This window comes from Pyrgilauda ruficollis, unplaced genomic scaffold (genome assembly GCF_017590135.1).
Source record: "Pyrgilauda ruficollis isolate IOZ18807 unplaced genomic scaffold, ASM1759013v1 scaffold78, whole genome shotgun sequence".
Lineage (NCBI taxonomy): Eukaryota > Metazoa > Chordata > Aves > Passeriformes > Passeridae > Pyrgilauda > Pyrgilauda ruficollis.
Window position 1 is genome coordinate 2,275,316 of NW_024529710.1, and position 26,842 is coordinate 2,302,157.

The 26,842-nt window shown below is 37.1% G+C and overlaps 1 protein-coding gene across 1 annotated transcript in view; it reads left to right on the plus strand.

Moving 5' to 3' along the window:
* SHC3 (SHC adaptor protein 3) overlaps positions 1-26,842 on the plus strand; it is an 86,745-nt gene that overhangs the window by 10,505 nt on the left and 49,398 nt on the right. Inside the window, exons 2-5 of the mRNA XM_041486726.1 lie at positions 14,019-14,159; positions 14,388-14,462; positions 22,482-22,771; positions 23,757-25,315. Coding sequence (XP_041342660.1) covers positions 24,776-25,315 — 540 coding nt within the window. The 5' untranslated portion in view covers positions 14,019-14,159; positions 14,388-14,462; positions 22,482-22,771; positions 23,757-24,775. The remainder of the gene's footprint in view (positions 1-14,018; positions 14,160-14,387; positions 14,463-22,481; positions 22,772-23,756; positions 25,316-26,842) is intronic.

The window sequence follows — 26,842 nt, forward strand, 5'->3', positions numbered from 1 at the left end:
GCAACACATTTAATTAGCGTCAGTTTCTCCTGGCATTTTGAATCAAGCCTTTATTTAATTTGAGTTAAACATGACTTAGGTTTCAGAGACTTTGGGAACAATTAGTTCTGCTTACATACAATAATATTTTTGTATTTTCCCAAACCTGAATCTTTCCTTCGTCTCTTTGGGTTTTAAGTATCCTTCTTGGATATATACTGTGTTGTCCTATCACTGATACAATGAATGGAACTAAATGATTTATATTTATTATGTGCAGCTTCCTTAAGTTCACAGCAGTACTCACCACTTTTCTGTGGGATATACATGTGCTCTATGAAATACACAGTTCCTGAAGTGATTTTGCCAGTCATTTGTGGTTATCTTATTCCTTCTGTTCCTGTGGGAATATATTATACCAGAATTTCACTCAGTATGTTGCTTTAAGGAAACTCATATAATTTGTTGTTCTCCAGTGATCATTTTCAACCTATTTCAAAATATTTGCCTTGCACTGAGTAGCTGTTGGAATTCTTTCCCGTGATTTTGGATCTTGCATTTTGCAAACTACTTCTGTATATTTTTTTTTCCCTGCTTATATATGTCCACTTTGAGTGTTCCTTGTCACTCCCCTCTTCCTTTATTTTAGATACTAACAAGTCATCTATTGCAGGGGATGCACAAAATTTTGATTTTGTCCTGGCAGGTAAACCTCTTTTATAATTCATAGTTAAGTATATTGATATTAAGTAAATATTAAGTATTTTTTGTTTCTTAGTTCTCAACACATCTTCCTTCCACCCTCCATCAGCTTTTAATTATTCATGTAAAGAAAAACATCCATCAGTTAAAGTCTTCCATTATATATTATCATGCAGTAGCTATACAGAAAATAATTTACCAGTTATAAGGTAGATGGGAAGAAGATCCTACCTGGAAATATATTTTGTCTGAATCTGTCTTACCTTCTCAGACTAAAGGCATTTGTCAAATTCACTTCTGCGTTTCATTCAGGACATGTGTACATGGGGCCATCCTACAAATTTGATATGAAACGAGCCTTTTTCAGATGACTTCACCTCTAAACATGGCATATATTGGAAAAATGCTTAGTTTGAAATGTTTTCCTGTTTTTAAAGATGTATCCCTTTATGTAATGAATGGATTGCCTCTGCCCTAAACTATTAGTTTTCCTAAGAATAACCTTGACTGAAGTCTTCCTTGGCTGTAGTTGAATATTAGGTCACTACATGCATGCATTTGTAGGCTTACCTTTTAAAAAAAAAGGAAAAAATCAGCCAATTCACAGAAGAGAAATAGGCAAACTGATCCGCCTTGCTTTACAGGTATTAAAACTTAATGCCTTTTTGTGTTTTTGCTGGAATATTAGTGGTGTTGTCATGGATATCCTGTTTTGCCATCTTGCAGATGTGCTAAAAATGGGATTTTCACTTCCCACCTCTTAACTATTCATATGAACTTGCTTGAAATCAGTGAAAAGTCTTTAGCCATCTCAGCAGATGCTGGACTAAGATGTAAGGAAATAATAGAATCTCAGCACATGTTTTATTTCACAATATTTTTCAGTTATTTTTACATCTCATTTCACTGTTGAAAATTAGATGCATGTTGTGTGCTTTCCCTCATGCTGGGGCACACCAAACTGCAAGCTTCTGCTGGCTTAGTCTGGTAGTGCAGCTCCTGCACCTTGGTGCTCCTCCCAGGAACCTGTCATCACTGTAAGAGAGGCGTGCAGGCTCAAAAAATTAGGCCTCAGGGCTACCATTTTTTTGAAAATAATTTTTTTAAAATTTTGTTTTGAGGCATAATCTTGTAATCAGAGGTTCAAAGTATGGACTGAGTGCATATTTGGAAACCATTCCTGTATACAGTGGTGTTTTTATTGTGGTCTGTGAGTCATGGGAATATGCCTCCCTTTGGGTGGACTTGGCTGTGGTGGCTGAGTCAGTGCTGCTGCTGGTGACCCCTTCCCACTGGTGACAGTGGTGGGAAGAGGCTCCCAGAGCGCACCATGGGGAGAATGGCCTGCAGGAACTGGTTTAAGCTTGCTCTTGCCTGAGTTGCTCTTGCCTGAGCTGCCGTTCCCTCTGTGTCACAGGCATGCTTGCTACTGGCCCAAGACCCTAAACCTGCTGTCTGTGTCACCACACTGGACTCCCAGCACTCCTTCCCATAGGGAGCCACTGGTCCTTGCTTTTCACTGACACTAACCTTTTTCAGCTGTATCTTAGAACTGTCATGTCTGTAATATCTCCTTTTTTTGTGTTTTACTACCAGCTTAGAGAGGGAGCTGGAGGGATTTCAACTTCCCTTCTCCCCCAGCCTATTTTCCAACTCAACCTCCCTTTTGTGATGCTGGAATCACCTGGCACAGCACAGAGCTGGAACCCTCATGACTCTTGCTTCAGGCTCAGGACAGAGGTTATATGATGCACTGGTTCTCAAAATACTGCTGGTAGTTCACATTGCATGAATTCTCTATTTAAAAAAAACCCAAAAAACCAAAAACCCTTCAGTTGTTGTTGGCCATTTTGATTTTAATTTTAGATGAAACATTAAAAGCTGTGGGAACCAATAGCTTGATTATTTGTGAAGACACAAAAAAACACTGTTAATTTGTCTCTTTACATGTCTTCTGGAATGAGGTGCTTAGTAACATAACCACTGCAGTGCAAGCGTTTGACAGGCGGAGGGGTGGGGATGTGTAACCTTGATTCACATTTTCAACTGAATCTGCCCTGTGGAACTGTGTGTATATCTATGCCCGTGGGATGTGCCTGCCAGAATGCATCCTGGGCTCTCCATTCCTGTATGGCGCAGAGCAAGGACTGGCCAAAATGTGTCATAAATTTGTCTTCTGTGGAAATGACAGTGGGTGTGGAAATGGCAGACACATTTTTACTGAACTGTGATTTGCAACAGTTGGGGTACTCCTAAAAAACTGGTCAGAGCTTCCCCTTTTGGGCTCTTCATAAATTACCTTATTTATTTATCTCACATAAGGCAAATAAATTACCTTATAAATTGATATATTAAGATCATTTGTAAGTCTTTGGTATATGTATCTTTCCAGTAGAGTATAACTTTACTATCAAATTGTGCAGCTCTGTACAGAAAGAACTGGGTTAGGTGTTGTAACTGCTCTTGGTTTTCAACTGCAGTAGGGTAAGGCTATAAATCTGGAACAGTACTTTTTAAAGAAGCCATAAAATGTATACAGCTTTGAGAATGTACTTTGGTTTTGGACTTAAAAATGTGTTTTGGGAAAATGCAAGAAATAAAAATGGGAATAAGGGGGGTATGTTTCAGGACACTGAATAAACTAATTGTTGCTTGAGATGAAGTCACCTTATTTTTTTGGCTCAGTATTACACAGTGTGCTTACAAAAAATTTTGTGCTTTGGGTAGGCAGTGTTATGCTTGGAGTTTGTGTCGTGATAGATAGGAAACAGTTCATTTCATTTAAGAAGTGGATTTCATTTAAGAAGTGGATTTCAGAGACTTTGTGTTGTGAGGTCTACCATTTTTTACATATGCATAATGCAAAACAAATCTGAAATTAGGCCCATTGGAAATATGCTGTGTTATTACTATTATATATTACTATTATGTGTGGGATGGGTTTGCAATTGAAAGAAAATTAAATAATAAGTGTGAACTCAGACTCATTATCCTGCCTGAGATGGAGTTCTTTCTCCGTAGGCTCCAGCTGGCAGAAGTGTGCAAGCATAGTATGGATTTAGATATGTGCTTTTTCTTGTGAGATGAAAGGCTGCCTATGGGATTAGTGCTTTGGCTTGATCATGCTGTTTTCCACTGCTTGATATTAGCTACTAATCTGTGCTGCTGCAAGGGAGCCCCCAGTGAAGATAAGGGTTAGTTTGATTTTTAAGGGTACAAGAGGAGACTAAACAGTGTAGCTGGTCATCCAGGTCTTTGATGACAGACATGGACTCTCATAAAGACAAAACCAGTAGGTGCTTTTGAATTTTCAACCTGTCATCCCTCAAAATTAATCTGTATGTGTATAACTTGTTTTTTGATGACATTGATCATTGATGTCAGTAGTTGGATGCTATGTAGTGAAGTTTAGACTTCAAAATTGCCAGTTCATACTTTGAGAGCATTTGAATTGTATGTTAAACCACAAAATATGTTGCATATTGTGAAATACCAAATTTCTTTTCAATAGGGACATCTTTCCCACTCTCTGTGTATTATAATTTCTTAATGTAAAATATATATATAATTAACAAGTCTATGAAATCTGAAAATAGTATCTCTGGATACTAGCAAAGTATCTCTGGAGTATTTTTCTGACATTATTGTGCATTTTTTAATGTCTTAGTTATGCCTGAGGAGTCTGAAAACTTTCTTCAGTATGTCTTATAGCATAGCAAGCGTTACCATGGTACCTTTTAACATTTTTTCAATCAGCATATGGAACCACAAGGGGAGAAAAAATACTTGAGAGAAGAATTTTGGAATGGCATAATGCTAAAATAAACCTGTTATAAAAAATGTTCCATATGATTGATGATAAATTAAAGGAAACAGTCCTGTAGTGTATCATCTGTTAGTTAAACATGTGCTCTCATTTATCTAATCAGTACATAACCAAAGCCAATTACTACAAATTAGCCACAACAAATGACAGCCTTTAATTAACTTGAAGCTATATCCCCTTATTTAAGTCTTCAATCCAATATCTGGAAAAGTGGAAAAAATTAACCTTCAGGATGTTCAATATTGTACTTTCTCAAAAGGTAAAATTAAAATGGAGACACTGGGCTGAAGGTAGGAATTAGGAATGTGACAGTTTTAACGTTGTCATAGGACTAGTTTGCCAATGCAGTCAGCTCCTTCCTGAAAATGTGGTGGGATGCAAGAAGGAAAAGATTTTCCTGAATGCTATTAAGTGGTAGCAAGGTTCCTCACAGATCAGTTGAAGACCGATAGAGTTGCTTAAAAATCCATAGTTCACCCATATTTTCTGAAGCACATATTCCTCATGACTGCCAAAATATAGCACTTTGCCCTCCTTCAGAGTACTTTACAAAATGTGAGTTTTGTGAATCTTCCAGGAGATAAGTTAGGTGGTAAGGCTTTAAATATGTTTAAATATGTTGCTTTTTTAAAAAAAGTCAGTCATGTGACTGAGCTTTTATAAATACATGTTAGTTGAAGACATATGGTTTTATCAGTAGGGAATGTTTTGTATATTCCAGTTTCAACTTGTTACAGGATAAGGATGTGTTTTGCTCCAACTGTTGTTCAAGATGAAGTTTTTAAAGAGTATAAATTGCAGTACGGATTGTACAATCCAGCAACCAAATGTTGAACCTACTATGGCAATTCAAAGCACAGGAGAATTTAGACAGTAAGAGTATCAAATTATTTTTGCCCTTGTGTTTGCCTCAATTTTATGATGACCAAAATATAGAAGGGAAGAGCCTGAAGCTTAATTTAAACTCAGCAGTTCTTCAACATGCATTTTGGTGCTGTCAGAGTTCTTCCTGCTGCATGAAGCAGATCCAAAGGAAGAAGCTGGGTATTTTGCAACAATGCAAATGTAAATACGTAAGTGTACCTCAGATTTTAAAATGCAGAAATATTTGCTTGAACCTTACTTTCCTTGGTGATTTGTTTTACATGAAAGTGCTGTTGCATTGGCTATTATGCTGTATATCTTCTGTGAATGAACAGAAAATGTCAGTATTTAGGGTGACATCTTTGGAAGCATTAAATGCATATGCAAGCACTTTAAAATGGCAGAATATAATTAGAGCTGTGAGTTTGACAGTAATTACTACAAAATTACAATATTTTTCACTGTGCAGAAGGCAAAACTAAATGAAATGGATGTGTTAGCATCTGGTAAGCGTGAACACAGTTTCTTTGAGATGGTTGAATGTCATATTTGTGGCACTCTGAGTGAGATCTATGTCTGATTGTTCCTTACCATTCAATTGTTGCATCTCAATCTGCCCTGTTTATAATTGGAGAATGCCTCTTTCTGCAGCTTGAAAATATGAGTGGGGAGGAGGTCAAGTTCTCTTTAGTCATTCAATCAGGAGTGCTCCAGTGCAATCACACATGCAACCATACTCTCAGGACCTATTAGTTGGGAAGGCAACTGTCTAGTGCTTTCCCAGTGCAAATAATTGCCAGGGACAGAAAAGGCTTTTTAAATTAAATTTTCCTCCTCCTTTTAAAATCAGGGAAAACATAGCTTTAATTCTGTTCCTGCAGATACTGTGTTCTCCTGTTCTATGCAGTACTGAGTAGAGTATTAAGTCCCAGTTTTGGTGTATGTATGAAATATTAGCATACTCTTCCTACTGTTGAAAGAAGATTCATGATTTGAGATTGCTTATATGCATAAATTTCTTGCATTCTTAGATGTCAGTGAATTTCTCTCAATGGTATGCTAAAGAGTATGTGCACATCCTAAGGGTGAATAAGTTTGTTTTTTGGCCTATAGGTTGAAACGTGCATTTACCTTCCTCATGACTTTCTGTACATTCCAGGTATCCTTTCAAGAGGGTTTAGCTGCATGGGATTTTCTTTGAGTGCAAAGTCGCTATGGTGTTTTTTTTGCATGAGTTGTTTTTGGTTTTGTGTGTGTGGGTGTTTCCTTTTTTCCTTTCTGTTTTCATGCAGTGTCTTTTACACTGTTATTATTGTGCATGGCATATGTCACTGAAATAAGAGTAATGAAGATAATGAGAATTAGAAGGAAGATAATGGTAGCAGGATTTCAGTTGAGTTTTAAATTAATATAGACATTTTGTTTTGCTGAGTTTAAAACAAGCCTTATAAAGCAGGTGAGAAAAAGTCCTGTAATCTTGCACTATTTCCATATTATTAATTAATGGGCTTCACTGAACTTAACTGACTCCTTAAAAACATTGTAAATTAGAGAAGCATGCATTTACTTCGTTCCCATCTTTGTATTAGATAATTCTACAAAGCATATCCTGTCCTAGGAAATAGTGAACAGTAGAATTTTCATAAGAGAACTGAAATATCATTCCATTTTATAATTGCATTAAATATATTTTTAAAAAATTAATGTATTCATTTATGTATTACTTCACATCCAAAAGTTTTGCTTTCTTCTCACAATGTAAGTAAGAAAATACAGTACCTCTTCTGCAGTATTTATAATAATGTTTATAGTATCTGTATACATCCACAGTTAGTTCTGGTAAATGTGGTGGGGCCCTGCACAGGTTAAAAACAAGGTCTGCTGCATGACTGATTGTGGAGGTCCCTCTCAGATTCTCATAAGATGTAATAAAGAAGGAGAAGTTTCATGGGTTTTTTTTTTCCCCAAAATGAAAGCAGTATATTGCATGTATGACAAATACTTTATTATGCAAGGCAAATACTTGGAGGATTTTATGTATGGACTTTCTAGAATATCGAAACTGGTAATGAGGAAGGCTCTACAGATAGATTTCTGAGTGTCTATGATGGCAAGTAGAACTGAAACTGTAGGAATAATTTTTTTTAATCTCAGGATATATGGCCTTTTGGTTTTTTAAAATTTTTCAGAAACAAATGTTTTAATAAGTATGTATTGAAACTTAGTAATCAGAAGATGATTATATATAAAGACATTTAAAATTCAAGTAGGTTTGAGTTTGTTGGGTTTTTTTCCCCCACATTTCCTGTGTTCTATTTTTGCAGTTGCAGCCTATGTTTCTGCCTTGATTTAGTCAACTATATTTGGTTTGAAAAATGTATCGTTACATTATGTACACTGACTACATGGTTTCCTGTGTTCATATTTTTAAGTTGTTGAAATGCAAAAGGCAATAAATGCCCTTACTTTTCCTATTATCATTTTCCAATACTTACTGTTTCATCCTGCAAAATTGTTTAACTGTGACTGTCAACACATTCTTTATGACAGATTTTGCTTTTTTGGAGTGAAATTGATAAATTATGATACCTTCCCAGACTTCCAGCAGAGGTTTTGGCTGTGAGAATAGAAAATTATTGAACACTGATCAAAGTATTTGGGAGCTAAGGGTAATTTTAAAGTAATCTAAACCATTAGGTGGACAAGTTATTCATTCACTTGTAGTTATAAAAATAACCCAACACTGTTGTGCTACTATCTTAGAGAATAGGTTTTGCTTATTTGCTACCTAAGGAAACAAGAGGAGAAAGGAGGAAGAATTATCTGTTTAGAAAGATAATAAAGAGTGAAAGAATGATGATTAAAAGGCCAGCAAGTTGCTGTTCACAGAAGTAGCTATTGAGGAGATTGAATAAGGGGAGAAAGTATACAGCTTATTTAATGATTAGATGGCATTTGTTTGTTCTGAACAATATTCAAACATTTGATCTGCTAATAAGCAGATAGCTTCAGTCTGAATACTGAACAGACATTCACTAAATGTAATTCAGCTGCAGTAAAATCTTACCAGCCCTTTATCACTATTTTTCCGTAGCCTGTAGAGAGAGTTTAGGATGACTTGGTTTCTAACTTTAGCGCCTCCACTAAGTGTCTAAAATTAGGTGGGTTGAAAATGAATTTTGGGAACATGCCACTCAGTGGAAAAATTAGCTTTGAACCTGGAAACTCCCACCTGCAATCTGCATATTAACGTGTCAGAAACATGTGCTATATATGGGCGGGATAAAAACAGTTGTACTGTTTATGGACACGTTGCATTCCTGCTGAGATTCCATAATCATACTTGAGATAGCTTTCTGTGGCTGTTTTAAACACATTGAATTCTCATTGGCATATCTGAACTTTACAAGCAAACATTCATAAATTTCATTCATCACCTTTATTTGTTGCTCAGAAAATGCTTATGTTGGTCTACCTCTTGATATCTAGGAACTGAATTTTCACAAATACCACAAATGACAATAATGAATTATAAAAGTCATATGATCTTAGCCAGTTTTTAAAAATTGAAAGTCTTTATCTTTCTTTTTTTTTTAATCTATGTCATGAACATTGAGAGAATATTCTTTCCATAAAATATGCAGTCAAAAAGTCTGTCTCACAGCAGTATCAGCAATGCCCTTTTCCCAAGTATTTAACCTTTCCTGAGCTAAGCCCTGAAATGAACCTATCATGGATATGACCAGCATTTTATGACCTGGCCATGATAAATGGAGAATTAGTCCTGTGTTACTCTTCTATTCAGTTAATCATTTTTCAATTTTGAAACGGCAGAGGGAGATTATATTACATTCTTTATTGACATTAGGAAAGCTATTTTCTCCTGAGTAATGTCACACAGTTCTTAACATCATACAAATGTGACGTTACCTAGGAGCTCAGTAATCTTGGTTCCCAGCATTAATAGTGTTTAATTATATAATATGATTTATCACAATGTTGATTAATTTCCTTCAAAATGTAAGGCAAATGTTTTACAACAATGGTAACCATTAGTACTACATCATTGGGACACAGGATAATTTTATGTTCTTTTGATTAATTACATCTCATGTTGTCCTGTCCTGTCCTGTAGCAATGTATTTTTGTACTAGAGTTTCAGTGAAGAAGGTGACCAGTGAAGAGCACAAAGGACAATCTTTGCCATTTTCAATTTCCTACTTCATGTGCTCTGCAATGCTCTCCTTAGCTTTAATAAAGGTGCAGGAGAGGAGGAATGACCTGCTATCCAAACTTCCATGCTGTTTCCTGAGTGTGTCTGATAGCAGTGCTTTTGAAAAGACTATTCTCAACTCTGAGAGCTTATCCAACCTCGCTAAGTCTGGCAGTAGAATAAAACACTTCATATTTTTCAACAAATTGCTTAATGTGTGTCCTTGAGGACTTTGCTATTGTCAAATTTACCAATTACTTCTAAATTAAATTTGTCCTATTACAACCATTAATATATATGTACAAACTTCTGTTTCCGTTTTCTTCTCCTTCTTGACTGCCTTGATATGATTTTCTCTTTTTGTACTGGGAGGACCTTAATTCTTTTTCTCACATGCATCCATTTTTTCTGCAGATGTAGCATTTTATATATAAAATATATGTTTTTAAAAATTACATTATTTGTATGTTTAAATTACAAGGATTTTAGTTTTTAAGTCCCTTTTGATTCTTTTTCAGTTTCTTTTTTGGTTTGTGATAAGAAACTAATTAATTTCCCTCATTCCTGTATGCTTGAAATCTGTGGATTGTTCTGTTTTTATGTAAAAATAAAATGAGTTTTTATTCTGATAACATTTCAAACACCCAAATTTGTCATTAGGGAATTCTGCAGCTTTCAAGCCTTTCTAAAAGACCATTATTTTTCATTATAAATGAGAGTTAAAATCTTCTGTGCCTATGCTTGGATATAAGCTATGAAGCTGTTACATCTGCTACTAAGAATGATGTAACTGATCTGGTATTTAAAAATGCCAGAGTGAGTAGGTTGTTGTGGGAGATGATATGAACACTTTTAGCAGGTGCCTTGCTTTCCAGTAACCATGGACCTTAATGAATGTTTATAGATACTTGAATTTTTAGGATTTATGAGTTTTTTTTTTTTCACTAGAGTCTCGTTTGAGTTTCACCTTTGTACGTGATACAAATAGTCAAGCAAATAAACAATTACATGTAAAAGTAGTTAGTTAACAGGCATATGAGGCATCAAGCCAAAGATAGAATTTGTAGTGAGTTAACATGGTACAGGAATAGCAATGTGAAGGTGGAGGAATCTATTTTGGAACGGGGAGTTGTTCTTGTGCTTTAAAAACCTTCAGGAACTTATAACAGGCTTTTTTGAGCTTCACAGCTAAAATTGCTTTGTAGATTTTACACCTTTCAGCATTCACTTTATTGAGATACTTTGTGTCAAAAGTTTTGTACCACAGCTACTACAAGGCATTGCATTTGTTTTGCTTCACCAATTAATGAATTCTTTTATTTGTTGGTTGCTATGAGTTTGGATTTTTTATCTGATAGTTGTCATTGACATGTGGGAGATACATGCTGAAAAGAAAGTGAAAAGGTCCTTCTACCTTAAGGCTAATATTTGCTACTTCTACTGCACCCAAAGAAAAATATTCTGTGACAAAAAGCATTTTTGTGTCACTCTAGCATTAGTCATAAGAGCTAAAGCATTAACCAAAGGCTGCATGCTACACCTACAGTGTAGCATTTTGCTCCTGTGTGCTGGTACTGTTGGAGTCCTTTCCTCATTGCCTTGAATGCCTTGAATTCAGCACTGGATGCTGCAGTCTTCTATTGTGGTGCAGGTCACGTAGCAGTGAATGAACAAGGTTGCATGAATAATGTGCTTTTTATTCAGCGATTGGATAAAAATTAATGCCCTCAACACCTACGTACATCCAATCTCCACTGCTTCCTGTGTGCTTATTCTTCCAGAAGCTTTAATTATTTATCCTTGGAGAGAATTTGACAGTAACAAGTAGTCACGACTCAGCAAATTAACCATACAAACACCAGAACCAATCTCCATGTCAAGTACACTCTAATGTCTCATGGAATCAAATGCTGATTTTGAAGTGATGGGACTCCAAATTAAGAGGGAAAAAAATGGCATCCCTAACTGCTGCATATTTTTTAATCTAATATTGTCTTTAATTAAATTAAAGTTGGTTTAATAGCTAATTTCAAGAGGTAGTCTGAAGTGTGTCGTATGCTCTAAATACTGACACAGGCATTCTGCAATGGAAATATATTTTCAGGAGAGAATTGGGGGAAGCAACATTAATTAATAAGCCAAAATATGTGCATGGTTTCTCATCAGGCAGTATTGCATAGTGATGAGGAAAAAAGTGAATTACGTAAGATACCCGCAGCATTTGCTACTTGGTCTTTACCAAATATATTCAAATTAAAGCAAAACTACAGGCATAGTAGGAATCAGTATAGCTAAGAGGAGAAACAGCCTTGGAAATAAACTGTAACTTCTTTATACTAGCTAGAGACAGAGAAAGGGAGAAAAGCATATGTGTGCATGTGTGTATATATATATATATAATTCAATCTACAAACATATTTTTTCTCCTTGCTCTGAGTGCAAGATCACCAAAGAAACTGATAATTTTTTTCATTTGACTTTTTTAATGCTAAAAATATTATGTGGCTGTATTTTAGAAGGCAATTCCAGAAAGGACAATATTAGACCACCTTGCTGCAGCTTGTTGAATAATGCTAGTGTATTATCTGGCTGGACTGCATGAATCACAGCAGGTGGGAGCAAATCTGTCTGCATCATCAGACTGCATAATGTAGGAGTGTGCCCAGCACTGGTAGCTACTAATGATTGATTTAAGCCTTAAGAATTACCCAGGAAAACTATATCTAATACTGACCTTATCTCCCCATGCTAGGAACAGACTCAAAAGTGTAATGTGCTGTGGTTTTCTTTTGTGCTTTTGCTTACAGTAAGCAATTGGGTGACTGATTACAGCAGCTATTTGCCCAGAGTTGTGACAGCCTCTCTGAAGTTTTAATAAACACCAGCTATTTTCCTTGAAAGTAACTGACTAGTCTAATGAAGAATTCACTCACAGAAGACATGTTCCTTGTGTTAAACAGAAGAATAGAGGAGATACTAACACCAGCTCCTTTTAGTGTTTTGTTCTAGGAATTGTTAACTGTTAAGCTCACTTCAAGCCAGTTGGTAAACTTCAAATTGCATCATATTTAGTTCTATTGAAATGAATGTGCAGCTGAACATTTGGACCAGTGGTTGAAGTTTGCCTAACTAGTGAGAAATCATGTGATGTATATTCTATCTAGGGACAATAATCATGATCATGGTGAGATGAATGTCTGAAGGATTAACTGAACTGGTTCTAATTGCTTTTGTATGTGGAACTTGGCAAACTCAGATCTAAAATTTTTGAGTGTTAGCATGAGAGTTATTAGATGAGATAACTGTAATAAAAGCAAGTGTGCTGAAGTATGGTGGTGTGCCGAGGTACTCTCAAGTGTCTCTTTTAAGAATTTGTAACAGGTTTATCCCAGACTGCATGAAGATGTGAAGATGTGGGTGACAGGCAGGTTCACATACTTGGTGAGATACATTAAGGGCATTATAAACAGTCTTAGGATTTCAGAGAAAGGAAAATGTGTAAAAATTCAAACTTATATTTGAAAATCATTAATGAGTTTATGATTCTTAATCGCAAATGTAAACACTGCTCTGTGGCATATACAAAATTTTTTTCCTCCAGTTAAATGACAGCAAAACAACTCCTGCTAACCACGTGAGTTATACTTCGTGTCTTGACATTTATCTGTGAAGTTTTGTGATACTGGTAATACCTCAGATAATATGTGAAGCATGTTTATTAAAAACATTAGACTTTAAGATATACAGGCAAATACTATGATGCCTCCCTCTCTGGAGACATCAGTATATTTTTACCTTTTCCTCTTCCTGGTTATCCCATGAGGGCGTTGTTACTTAACATTTTCCAAACCTCCCCTTCTTTGTAGTTTTTGGCTGAATTTGATCAGTGGTTTCATTAGCTGTCAATCTAACAATGATGTGCAGATAGAGGATACTGAGCAGCTGCAGAGGTAACCAAGGAATGGAAAACAGGCTAAAGGGTCATGAATCTCTTAGTCATGGTGTATGTGTAAAGGAGGCTTTTATGGTAGATGCTTTTTATGGTAGGAATTATTTTTAATTTTCTTTGGCCAAAGTTCTATTTAAAGTGAACAAATTAATGATAGTTTAGAAAATCAGTATTTCCCAAAAAAGCACTTAACAGCTGTTAAAAAGTATTTTCATTTGGTGAAGTTCAGTAACATCTCTAATGATGCCAAATGAAGATTCTGCTGGTTTAACCCAGTGCTTATTTATCATTAGGATTGTGGGCATCTGCGGTACTGAGAAGTTTCAATTTTTTTTAATCTTGACATAAAAATTTAATGATAAAAGGGAAAACCTGAAACAGCCTCTTTATTTTTGATTATCTATGTTACAGGAATTTACCTGGGTTTTTTTTCAGCTATCCTTTTGATCTGTTTGCAGTTTTGTAACTACAGGATGTTTTTTTAGGCATAATTACAGAAAGACCAGACATATGATCCTCCCTACACTGCTGATATTTCATGTGCATCACCTTTCCTGGCAGTATATATCCCTTCTTTTCCTTAAGTGATGGAGAGATAATTTCTGCTGTAAAGGACCACCCCAAAGGTAAGCCAAGATGGTTTATCTACTGATGAATTTTATAGACTGCTTTCTTTCATGAGCACAAAAAGCTGAAGCAGCAATAGAAATTGCATTGCTAGTCATTACTCTGTGCTTCTGAACAGATGAGACAGGCAGGACATTTCTGCCTTTTTAAACTCTGGTCTTACTTTTTGATGAGATACCACACTCACTTCTTTCTGCCTGTAACATGGTGTTGTGATTTAACCCCAGCCAGCTACCAAGCACTACACAACTACTTGCTCACTCCCCCAGAAGCGGGATCAGGGAGAACTGAAAAGGCAAAAGGTAGGAAACTTGTGGATTGGGATACAGACTGTTAAATAGGGAAGGCAAAAACTGTGCACACAAGCAAAGCAAAACAAGCAATTATTCAGTGTTTCCCATGGGCAGGCAGGTGTTCGGCTATCTCCAGCAGAGCAGGGCCCCATTACATTTAATGATTACTTGGGAAGACAGACACCATCATTCCAAGCATCCTCCTTTTTCCTTTCTCTCCCACTTTATATCCTGAGCATGATGCCATATGGTCTGTCTGGAATATCTCTTTGGTCAGTTGGGCTCACCTGTCATGGCTGTGTCTTCTCTCAGCCTCCATGCCTCCCCAGTCTCCTCAGCGGCATGGCCATAGGAAAAGCAGAAAAGGCCTTGGCTCTGTGCAAGCCCTGCTCAGCAATAACAAAAACATCTGTCCGTTAACAACCCTGTACTCAGCACAAATCCAAAACAGAGCCCCATACTAGGCATTGTGGTGAAAATTAACTCTACCCCAGTCAAAACCAGCATGTGTGGCCTTGCAGGAGCCTTTAAGTTTTTCATGCTCCTTAATGCATTTGTGAGTGTGATTTGCTGGGAGGTTGTGTAGCTACCTGTAGATGCTAAGGCTCTAGAGAGAATATGCTCTGTAGAAAGGAAGAGCTCCTTCCAGCTTTGTTTGCATCTTGGACAGTAGAGGGCAGGTGTTAGTTTTGTGTGACTGAAAGCTCATGTGGAATAATTGTGTGCACACATTTCCATCTGCATACTAGAAAGAGTTAGGAAGATGTAGAATAGAGCAACTAAATATAGATTATGCTTTTTTGTATATGTAGGAAATGGTTTTTTAGCAGAATATTCCTTTGCTTTTTCTTAAAAAAACCCGACGGTTGTTTTGGGCAAAAAAAAGGTAAGCACAAAATTAAAGTGCTATTGGCAAGGTAAGAAAGAGTATCAGTCCAGGAACATTACCATCTATGCATCAGTATTCCGAAACCTCCCAACATCCTTCTGTTCTCTCATTTGACTCTCATCATGGTGGTCTGTATACGTGTTCCATTACAGACATGTATATGTATTCTGATACAAAATTTTATGTAGCAGACTTACTTTTGCCTTAATTGTTGAGTTTTCAATTTAATTGCACTTAAGGATTTTTTGCTTCATGCAGTCTTCATGCTTGTAGCTAAACAACAGATTTCTTCTGGTTTAGATATTCCAACCAAGCATATGTTGGTAAGGTGCTGTTCAAAAGCAGGCTTAGTATTTGCACACTGTTGGGTGCAAAGTTGTGTTTTTACTGGTAAAGTTTCTTGCACTTGGTTAGAGGAGCAGCTTTAGTAGCACAAAGCATTGCTATGACACTGTCTTGGTAGTCCTAGACAGATAAGTGCTGCTAGTTTTCAAAATAAAGTCTTAGTTTAAGGATAATTGCAGTTCATTGTGGTCAGTAATAACTGTTAGAATAGATAAGTAACAGGTTGCTTCAGTGGCACATGATAATTTCATAACAGTATGGATCCTTACTCTTTCATATCCTAGTCAAAGTGAATAATAACAGCAGACAATCAACATCTATGCAATGCTAACACTGACTGTGATGACAGTGTGCAGTCAGCCTCAGATGTGCTGTCGCTTGAACTTGAACTAACTGGAGACAACAGCACTACTGTGCCGCTGGGTAGTAAGGCTGATTGTTTTCAATGCACTTGGTAGGATTTTTCCTTCTGCTTTACTTATTGCTATAGCAGACTTCAGGCTGTCTGGTGGTTTTAGCATCCCTTTTCCCCTCTCTGTTCTGGAGCTGTGAGCTGTGTTTGTGTCTCTGCCAGTGGCATTTCTCCTCTCTCTCTTCATCCTGGCACTAGGGCTTCATTGAAACCCAATTCAAAGTGAGCACTGGGCAGTTCTGAGATTGGACTGTTGATGTAAGATTTCTCCACAGACTGTCATAGCTGACTATTTTTCCCCATTCCAATATCTCCTGTGACCTAGATACCTGTCAATTACATTTGCTTGGCCCGTGGGCTTTGGTTTCTGCTTGTTTGTACAAGCACTTACTATATTTTTGCTCCAGTCTTTCTGCTGTACATCCTTTCTACGTGTCTTTGCTGTTACTGAACTCTGGTCTTAGTGCATATGCCCAAAGTCCTTTGGAGAACTGCTGACCCTCAGAATACCCACAGTTTTCGTGATAACTCAGCCTTAATTGTACTGAAGCTTCTCAGGGGCTTGCCCTGCTTGAGCAAACAAAACACATTTTCTGAGGGTACCTAGAGAAAGTTACTATATACTTTTGCTACAGCAAAGAAGCATACAGGCTGCTGTGTATGACACTAGGGTGCTAGGCACATGTTTATCTCCATTTCTCTGCCATTCTAAACATTTTTTAATCTTGGAGTCCCTTTTAGAGTTCAGGGTGCTTGCCTCCCTACTGCTCTGCTTCAGTTCATGAAGCTTAAAACAGAATGTCTCGGTCTTCACATCTGCAGCCATTTCACTTAGTGCCTTTCCTTACGTTACTAGCAATGTAATTTGTAAACTTCAATCCATTTAAGTGAACATTTAAACAGATGTTTAAATCCCTCGATCCAGCCCTGCCGCATTATCATGTCTTTCACAGATTTGCCATCCTGCTTTCCATATGTATTGTTGTATCTAAGGTAGGCCAACTCAAATGCAAGGAAGAAAAGCAACCCACCTAAGAAAAGAATGCATCCTTAATACATGCAGGCATGTGGGCATACCTGCACATGTATATACTCATTTGCAGATGCCTCTTTCATTTTACTATACCCAGAAAGAAGTGAACCATTACTTCAGGTCAGATAACAAGTATCATTATCATAAACAGGTATGGTGGTTCATATCATCTATAATATGCAGAAGTAGTCCTTATTTTTAATTCACTGGGAATGAGTGCTGTGAGTGCTGCTGTGAATAACCCTCCACTGGTGCTGTTATCCACTACTGCAGAACTGCCAGAATTTTTTAGTACTGAAGCTGATCAATAATGGCTCTGCATGTAGCTCCATGTTTGCCAAGAGCATCTGTATCCGTTTGGTGACACAAGTTAATGGGCTCTGTTTCAGGGTGAAGTGGATGCGAGTGGGTATTAGACACTTGTCCTGGCCTGTGCAATTCATTTCCTCTCTCTTCACTGTTCATGACTGAAGTGATTTGGAGTCTTGAACTGATCTAGCTGAAAGTAACCCCCAAAACTCCCCTACAGTTTATTCTTCAGTCAGGTGCCACACACAGCGTGCACTTTGTGGCAACGTGGCAAAGGTGATGCAGTCTGAGCAGCTCTGCTGTCACTAGATCCTACACGTGCTGCCAGAATTTTGGCCTGATGTGTGACCTAAGACAAAGGATTTATACTCTCTGTTGGTGTTTGTTTCTTACAGTTTTGATGATAATCTTTTAATTAGGGGAGTGGAAACTAATGTGTTTGGGAAAGTCTGCATTTTTTTAATAGACTGCTGTCTGCTCAGACAAGGTATAGTTACCCCTTCCTGATGCCAAGAGTTATAACAAAGTCCATTATGCATTTTTTTACATATCCTTTTCATTGCTGCTCTTCTTGCCAGTATTTAGCTATCCTAACAAATGAGTAGATACTAGAGCATAAATTTTCTTGTGGTGGTAAGGAACATATTTATATATATTATACTGTATAAGTAATAAATAATTTTTTCATGGTTTTAAAAAGCAAAATATAAATAAAGCCATTTGCATTTTCATAAAAGTAAATATACTTTATAAGTGGCAAACAACCTAAGAAATCTTGTACAAAAAGTCAGACACAGTTAAAATTCCCAGACTTCCATTTGGATTTGGAAATGGGGAATGAAATTTGACTCCTCTTGGAATCAATAAGAAATTTGTGAAGTCAGATTTCATATATAGGGGGTTTTTAACATCAACTTTGCCAACCACTCATAGAGAAATAAGATATGAACAAAATAAAAATAAAATACTCAAAAAACCTATCAAAACTAAAAACCACACACCTTATTACAATGTAGAAAATAAAACTATTGAATTATTAAATACATTTCGTGAATGAGAACCGAAAAGGTGCTAGGTTAACAAATAAGTAATATTTGAATAAGAAAGCAAAATAATTTGTTGCATAATTTTTTAGTGAACTAGATTGCTATTTGCTTTCTTCTCCAAATCACAGGTTTTTCTGATTGTTTAAAATGGAAACACTTGGAGACACATGGAAATTAATGCGTATGTGCCCAGAAGAAGGATCATTTCCATCACTATGAATAAATTATGGAACCATGTTATGGGCCTCTCATTACATTATTCACAATGCAGTACATTTTGTACACCATGCCACGGTTTGTGGACAAAAAAGAAAATGTGACAGGGATGTATTTCTTAGGGCAGAGAGCCTTTCTAGGGTGAGGCTCCAGCTACAGTGAGACTCCTGGTGCAGAGGGTGGAAGCTTGGGACAGGGAGAAAGAGGAAAAACCATAGAAACAGGATCATTTAGGTTGGAAAAGACCTGTTGTATATAGAGGTCTGCAGTAGGTGCAGGCAGCTAAACAGACATGGAAGAACTTTAGATTTTCTGTTTTTTAGGATATACAGTTCTGTTACACTGCTGCTAATTCTCTGGTTTCAGTGTCTAGCTGAAGGAAAGAAATAATTAAAACTGGGGGGTTTGTAAGAGTTGATTTAGTGTTTGTGGATTTTAATACACTTCACTCTCTGATCCTTCCTCACAAAAGCTCAGTGTCATGTTCAGATTTGGGTATAATCTCAGATTCGTCTTTTCTGTGAACTTTTGTAGTGTGTTAACTTTTCAGAGTAGGCTCAGGCACTACTAATGGAGCAGAAGGAATTACAAGTTTCATTTTTCTCCAAATATTTAATGTCATATTTCAATGAGTGAACATGTCTTTAGAAAAAATTGTTTCAGTATTTCCAACTAACAGAAAAAACAGCCCCCTGAACATTGTTTAGGATCTGCTTCTGGTTCAAAATATAAGCATCTGCTCAAAAATTTGTAGGCACATTTTGAGACCTTGATTTTATACTTCACTGATGTAATTTTAGTTGGGAGTTGATCATTAATGATTAATAATCACTTATCTTGAATAGTAATAATTTCAACAGTATGGTTTTCCAGAGAAATAATTTGCAAAACCACAGATAATGCTCCCATTTCCTGGTGCAGCCCACCCTTAGCAATAATGTTGCCACGGAAACAGCAAAACTCTGATCCATCCAGTGAAAGAAAAGGAGTGAGGATGAAAGGGAGATGGGGGCAATTTATAGTTTTTTTGGGGTTTTTAAAAATAGATTAACTAGAATTTGTTAGAATAGTTTTGGTTTCAGGTTGTTTTTTTTTTGGGAAAGGGGGTGTTCCTTGATTTTGGGTTGGTTGGTTGGTTGGTTTTTCTGCAACAGGAAAATGGCACCCTTTACCTACATGCCTTCAGGGGTTTTTTTGCATAGGACAGTAAGCTGAGGTTGAACTCGAACACTCATTATGGAAAAAAAACCTAAGCAATGTGATCCCAGTCTATGCTTTGGCTCCTGAAAAATGTTTTGAAGTAGAAGTATATAGTCCTGCCACTGACAGGAAGGACAGTGCCTTTCAATAAGTCTTGCAGCTATGGGATGAGCCCCCATTGAAATCACAGTAGGATGTAACTGAGCTCTGTGTGCAGGTAGATGAGAGAAACAGAGGAATACAGAATATGATATGTTAGGTATGTACAAACAAAACATATAGAATTGTTTAGGCATTAAATTTTTAAAATTAAAATAGCTACATACTTCTTAAGAAGGTTAGATAATAATGCCTTTTAGCTTATCCTGAAGTTATCTTGATTTTCTTTTAACTACATCATCTGAGTTTGTCTCACATAAAGAAAGCTGGATTAGGATGATTAATAAATACATGGGTAAGAGATTTCTGATGTATGTCTATCTTGTGTTGTGCAAAGAATGCTGATATTTTTCCTTCTTAATTATCAAAAGAAGAAATGTCCCCACAGGATATTAGAAATCTTTGTATTATAGAAATACTATGTTTTTAGTTGAAGAATTGACCATTTTTTAATATTGAAGATTCACCAAGAACATTTACTAACGCAGATAATTAACACTTGTGTCCATCATATTACAATATAAGCAATAGCATGCAATTTGCTGATGGCTTAGTATTACATCACACCAACAGTAATTGTTTAGGACCTATGGCTACATTTTGTGAAGTATTAAAACTCTTGGCAACATCTATATTTATATAGATTACATAGTCAGTGTTTCTTATAACTTATAACTTTTTAGCTAACCCAAATTCCATCTGGAGGTTTTTTTTGGTCCAAAGTTAAGGTCTTTCTCATTTGTCTTAAATTCAGTTTAGTCTGCAAGCAATTTTACTGCTACCAGGCAACAACTCTGAAAATGCAAATATTTCAGCAGAATTTCAACAGTTTCTAGCACTTATTTGTTGTATAGAGTATGTACTTGACCACAGTGTGTTACTGGAATGAGGTATTTTTGCCAACTCTGATTATATGGTTAATATTTCTCTGAATATGATCACTGGAAGTCACATTTTTGCATTCTGGAGAGTTTTTTACTATAGGTTGGGGAACATAGTGGTGGTGTTTCTTCTTTATGATGGTCATGTCATCCTACCTGGTTTGGCATGTGTATTGGCAATGTCTCCTACATTTGCAGCAATTTAAAACCATTTAAACCTCAGCAAAATACACTTTCTCCCTCTAATCATGCCCCCAGCATAATTTCTTTTCTTACCCTTTGTGATTAATAAAAATTAGTAGCTTCTGAAATACAGGCTGCAGAGGTAGTTTAGATACAGAAGGAAAAAGGTGGCAGCAAAGAATAAGCCCCTAAGAGCTGCTTGGAGGAAGAAAAGGACATGAAACAAGAACTGAATTAGGGTAAGAAGAGTATCCATGAGAAAGCTGAAAAAACCCCCCAAAAAAAAAAAAATCAAAAAAGAAAGTATTGTCTAAGATGCCAAAATTACCAGTACTTTGTAAGAATTGCTGTATTTTGTCAGAGGCAGTGTACACCCCCTCACTGTGTATGTATTTCTAGGATTACATATTATTTTTCACTTACCGACATTGAATTTCCACCTGCCATTTTATTAGTGGTCAACAAAGGAGTAATTGTTCCATGGCCATTTATTAATCGTGTTGTAGTGTCTGGATCACAGGTCTGCAAAAAGAAAAAAGAAGAAAAGAAAAAGGCTCATTAGGTTGCTAAATAGAAGTAGGAAAAAAATAGTGCTCTGAATGTCTTGCTGTCTTGCAAGATAATAGTAGCAACAAACTTGTTTAAGGCAGGCATGGTAAAGTCAGTGTGCAAGGTCCAGACACAGTGCTGGAAATGCAGAAGACATTATAAATGCTCTGGCAATAGCTAGAATGAACTAGATCCTAATTTAAATTGCAGTTTGTGCCTATTACAGAGTCTCCTAATTTCATTCATTATTTCCTGGAGTTGGATTTGAACCTGCTGCCTGCAGGGCAAAATTATGTACTGTTTCTAGTCCCTGGAACTATAAAAGGCAAGGTTTTGAAATGTTCAAAAGGCTTTGAAATGTTTAAAGGTTTTGAAATGTTGAGGGTAGTTCTCCTACCCTCGGACTGGATTTGTAAGGGACACAGTTTCCTGATCAGACGCTGAAGTAGGCACTGGATTTCAAGCACTGGGTAACTCAGTGGCTTCTACTTCTCTGCAGTGTCTAGTGTCAGATTTGCAGTAGAGCTCTGCATCCAATGGATGCCTTGCAAGCATTTCTCTGTCCAGTGAAAGTTTCAAAATTAGACCTTTTGCTGGTGCTCTGGGAAGCTTTCATCCTCTAGCTTTACCTTTGCCTACCATTCCCTGGAATGATGATTATACTGCCTTTAAATATCTACTGTGCTAACAGGGTAAATAAGGGAGAAATAAGTATATGCAATTTTTTTTCAAGGAGAGCTTTGGCTTTGTTTTTGTGTTTATTTTTATGGGGGGGTTGTTTGTTTGTTTTGTTTTGTTTTTGTCAGAGGTCTCTGAAGACAAACCTGTAAAATCTGTGAATCTGCAGGTGCACAGAGAGCAATCGAATATCAAACGAAATGTGCACATTCATGTTCCTGTGCTGGATGTAAATGAATTGGCTGAATGAACACAGTCGGGGAGAAACAGAGATCTGACTCCACTGTTTTCCTCACCTGCTACTCCTGTGGACACCCCAGGCATTTTTCTGGCAACACCCTGTCTTCCGCAGGGGCTTCACGACCCACTCCCGTCTGCTGACATGCGGGCTTCATTTTCTGGTGTTGCAGCAAAAAAGGTGCCGCCTGTGCTCGAAATGGGATCTTCCACTATTTAGCAAGGCTTTGCTGAATGAGTCATCAAAGCCGGCTGGTATTGGCTGGGCTGGTGAGCACCCAAGGGATTGCCTGGCAGAGGCTGCGAGGCCTCGCTTCATTCACAGAAATGTGGGGATGCTAGCCAGCCCTTTCATTCACTCGCGCAGCGTCTCATTCACATTTTGCAGTCCTGCTGGCCGCTTCTAATGAAGAGAGCCGTTCGGGAGCAGTAGGGTTTTCTGGGCAGTAGAGACACGTAAAAATAGGCTATGGTGTGTATATTTGCTGTTGCTGTGCTAGGAGGATGACGAGAGGAATGAATGCTGTGAGGATGCTGTAGCAGGTTTGCAGCGTGGTGATGAAAGGCTCTTCTGCAGATCAGTAGAAAACTGCTTTACATTGACTAGGACATTGCCATTATTCATCACTGCTGGGATAAGAGGTGCTAACTTAATTCAGTATGTCATGAATATACCTGTATTTAAGCCGGCTGTTCCACTGTGTTTGCAGTTTGTATACTGCAGCCTTTTGTCGTGGGAGAAGGAAGGAATTCCATTGGCTTTTTTCCTTTAAGTGTGCTGTAGTTTGTAATTTATTTTAAAAATTTGCACTATGCAACTTCTCTGGTCTGAATTTTTTTATAATGCAGTGTGTTGTCCTACATCCAAAAATGTTTTGCAAGGCAGATTGATTTATAGGAAAAAGCCATATGACTTGTGATGGGCACTGTGTTTCACAATGCTGTACACATTTGGACTTCTAAAGAAATTGCAGGAGAAATGAAATACCTGTTTTCTGCATGTTTTGCTGCTTCTCCAGATCAAGTGTTTGTGACTGACATTCATTCTTAATAAAGGCTTTTTTTTTTTTTTTTTTAATAATTTTTTTTTTTTTTTTTTTTTTTTTTCTCACTGCAGGGTGTCAGTTTGCTGCTACCTTTTTAATATTCTCTCAGGGTTTTTTCAGTTTTTCAGAATTGAACCAAACATTCCAGTGAATTGAAGACCCTCTTCATGTCTTTCTTCGGAATGAAAATCAGTTGTGAGAGAAAAAACGTCTATTAAGCCTGTTTTTGGACATCAGAAAAATACTTTTCTTCACACATAGGTACTTACGTAATTCCTGCATTAAAATAGAATGTTCTTGTGAAGTAATAGGGAAGAAGGATTTCTTTCTCTGTCAAAATTTGAATATAACAGTTTCTGTGAGTGACTGCATTTACAAAAAGGCACTGTTAGGCTGCTTTTATGGAAAAAAATGTATATAGTCTTTAGTTCTGTTCATCTGTTCTGAAAACCTATAAGGTGTCTGTGTTCTGCTGCAGGGGCAGGAGAGGGGGATTATATGTATGCAAATACTATCCAGATATTTGCTATCTAATTGTGATTTCTTTATAGATTCACAAATATGTGAGGTGGAACATTTTAACAGATGAATAAAGTGTGGTGTTTCATAAAGGCTATTAATTCAGTTTTAGAGGTAATTGCCTGTGGTACTAAAAGGGTGGTGGGAGGGGATAAGAATTAAAGGTTGGGAGGAAGTATCTGTTTGAGAAGATAGGAAAAGGGAATTTGAGAATTGATTGGTGCTAGTGTGCTGTAAGTGGGTGGATGTGGTTTTTTTTTTCTTCTCTCTCCTTTTTTTTTGGCTACAGGAAGTGATTTGCAGTGTTCACAGCCTTTTGTTGAAAAGGGTCCTTCTCATTTGTGTGAGTCATGCTTTTGCTGTGAGCGAGTTGGCAGCTCTAAGCAGGACTGAGATCTCAGTCACAGAAAACTGTTACTTCACCCAACCTTAACAAGGAACCAAAAGAAATTTCTTAAAAATATACATTTTTTCATTTGTGCTTACACTCTTTTTCTTTTTTACCCTAAACTCTTGTTAACCCTCTGTGCCGTTATGAATTGCTTGCTATGTTAGTACAGGCATCTCCTGCATTGGCATCAGATTTGCCAGAACATATGCAGGAAAGCAGATAGAAGGGCATGCTTCAACGTACCAAGTATAACCGCTTCAGGAATGATTCTGTGACATCTGTTGATGATATTATTCACAATTTGCCCATGAACAGCAAGGTCTCAGCAGTTGCTACAACTTCAGCTTCACCTTCGTACCTGGTCTCACCAGAGGCTCTCCGCAAGGACCAAGAAGATGGACCCACCACCCTGTGTACTCTCATCCATAAAGTGTCCCACTTGAAACTCTCTAGCACGGGCAGCCTTTTGGGTATCAAAAACCTCTCCTCTGCAGTAAAGGAGCTTGCTGTCTCCAAATTGCAGGGAAGCTCGAGTGCTTCTAGTTCAGCAGCAGGGGCTTCAGACAACACATGTAACCTTGTCTCTGCCACTTCGTGTTCTCAGCAGGACGTGAGCAAGATGAGTATGGGGAAAAAAGCACGGTCAGAGGAAATGCACCTGGGAAGTGAAGATTGGAATCAAACTAGCAGTTTTGTCAATAAATCCTCTCGAGGATGGCTGCACTCGAGTGAGAAGATCCTGGGACCTGGTGTGACGTACATTGTGAAGGTTGGTCTGTTTTCTTCCATTCTCTGTTTTTATCAATGAAAAATTCTCTGCTATTTTTGCTGACAGGATAGTCAGGCTGAAAGAATCTCTATTCGGTTTTTTTTTTTTTTTTTGTTTTGTTTTGGTGCATAATGCATTAAATGTAAATGCAGGAAGGAAGGGTTGGGAAGCTGAGTTAATTTGTTACATTAAAGCAAACCTGCAAATATTGTTCTACAGCTGTGTAAAAATCTTGTTCCTAAGCTAAAAGCTGATTTGATCTGGGTTTTTTAGCCTTCTTCTGAATTTAGGTTTTCAGTGTTATCTAGCATACTGTATATATCTTGGATACGTAGGTTTTCAATATGTCTGGTGCAATATACAGGAGGAAAGAGAGACTCCTTGATGTGAGGAATGCTGTTAATCATGCATGAATTTTTCAGTTTTAAAAACCTCTAAGGGCAAGTGTTTTTTTAAAGTGAAATGATATTTGAAATCTTAGAGCAGTAAGGCAGAGAGCACAATTCTTATTCAGTTTCACAATTAGAAATAACGTGGGTAGAGCAGGAAAATGCAGCTTGTTTTACATAATGAGCATTCAGCCACTTTAAATGTTATTGCTCTTTTCAGTTCATTGATCCAGCATGTCAAGAGCAGAGGATCTTAAGTTTACAGGGTAAACTTAGTGTTTCCATATGCTTTGAAAATATTTTGAAACCACCTGTTAAAGTAGAGCCTTCAAGATAAGTGTATGTACAATGTTTTTTGTAGTTAGGTAAGAGTCTGGTTACACCTTTCAGCATAGTGTGCAGAAAGTGTAAAAATGACATTATGACAGAATTCATTCTTCAGTTGCCATATTTCATTTGCCAAGAGGCTTTTGTATCTTAAGTGTTAAACTGTTTTGCAGCAGGCTATTAATGTTACAGGTCTATTTTTAGTGTCATCTTATTTTAGGTGTAAGAGTCACAGGTGACTTTATTTCAGGATGCTTTAAAACTGAGTGACACCCTTACTACTTAACTCTCACTGCTTTTTCTCAAGTCTTCTTATCAAAAGCAGAGTGCATATTTAGCTGTTGGGAGACTAGGAAGCAGTTTTCATTTCTTTGTGTTAGTGGTGATAATAGATTTAGCAGGTGGTGGTAGATTGAGTAAGTTGGCCAATTCAGAGCACTATTGAAATTGCACTGTCTTTTTTACTACTCTGAAATTTACTGGGACTACAAAGGAGTCAGTGCTACCTTTCAAGTCACAAACTGCTGTTCTGTTACTCTTCAAGAAGTGTCTCAAAAAAAGCCCACTGATGCTAGACATAGTGGTCTTGAGACTCTCATGTTCTTCTGCACAGAAATACTCTGGTTAACAGAAGATCATTTACCATTTTCACATTAGCTCAGGCAACTCAACCATTTTACTTTTTATTTTGCTTAGGATAGTATAAGCCCAATAATGACTGTGTGAATACACTGCTGCTGTTAGTTTTACCTGAGGTGGTCATTATGAAAAAGAACAAACACAGCATTCAATTTCTTAATCCTTTCAGTAA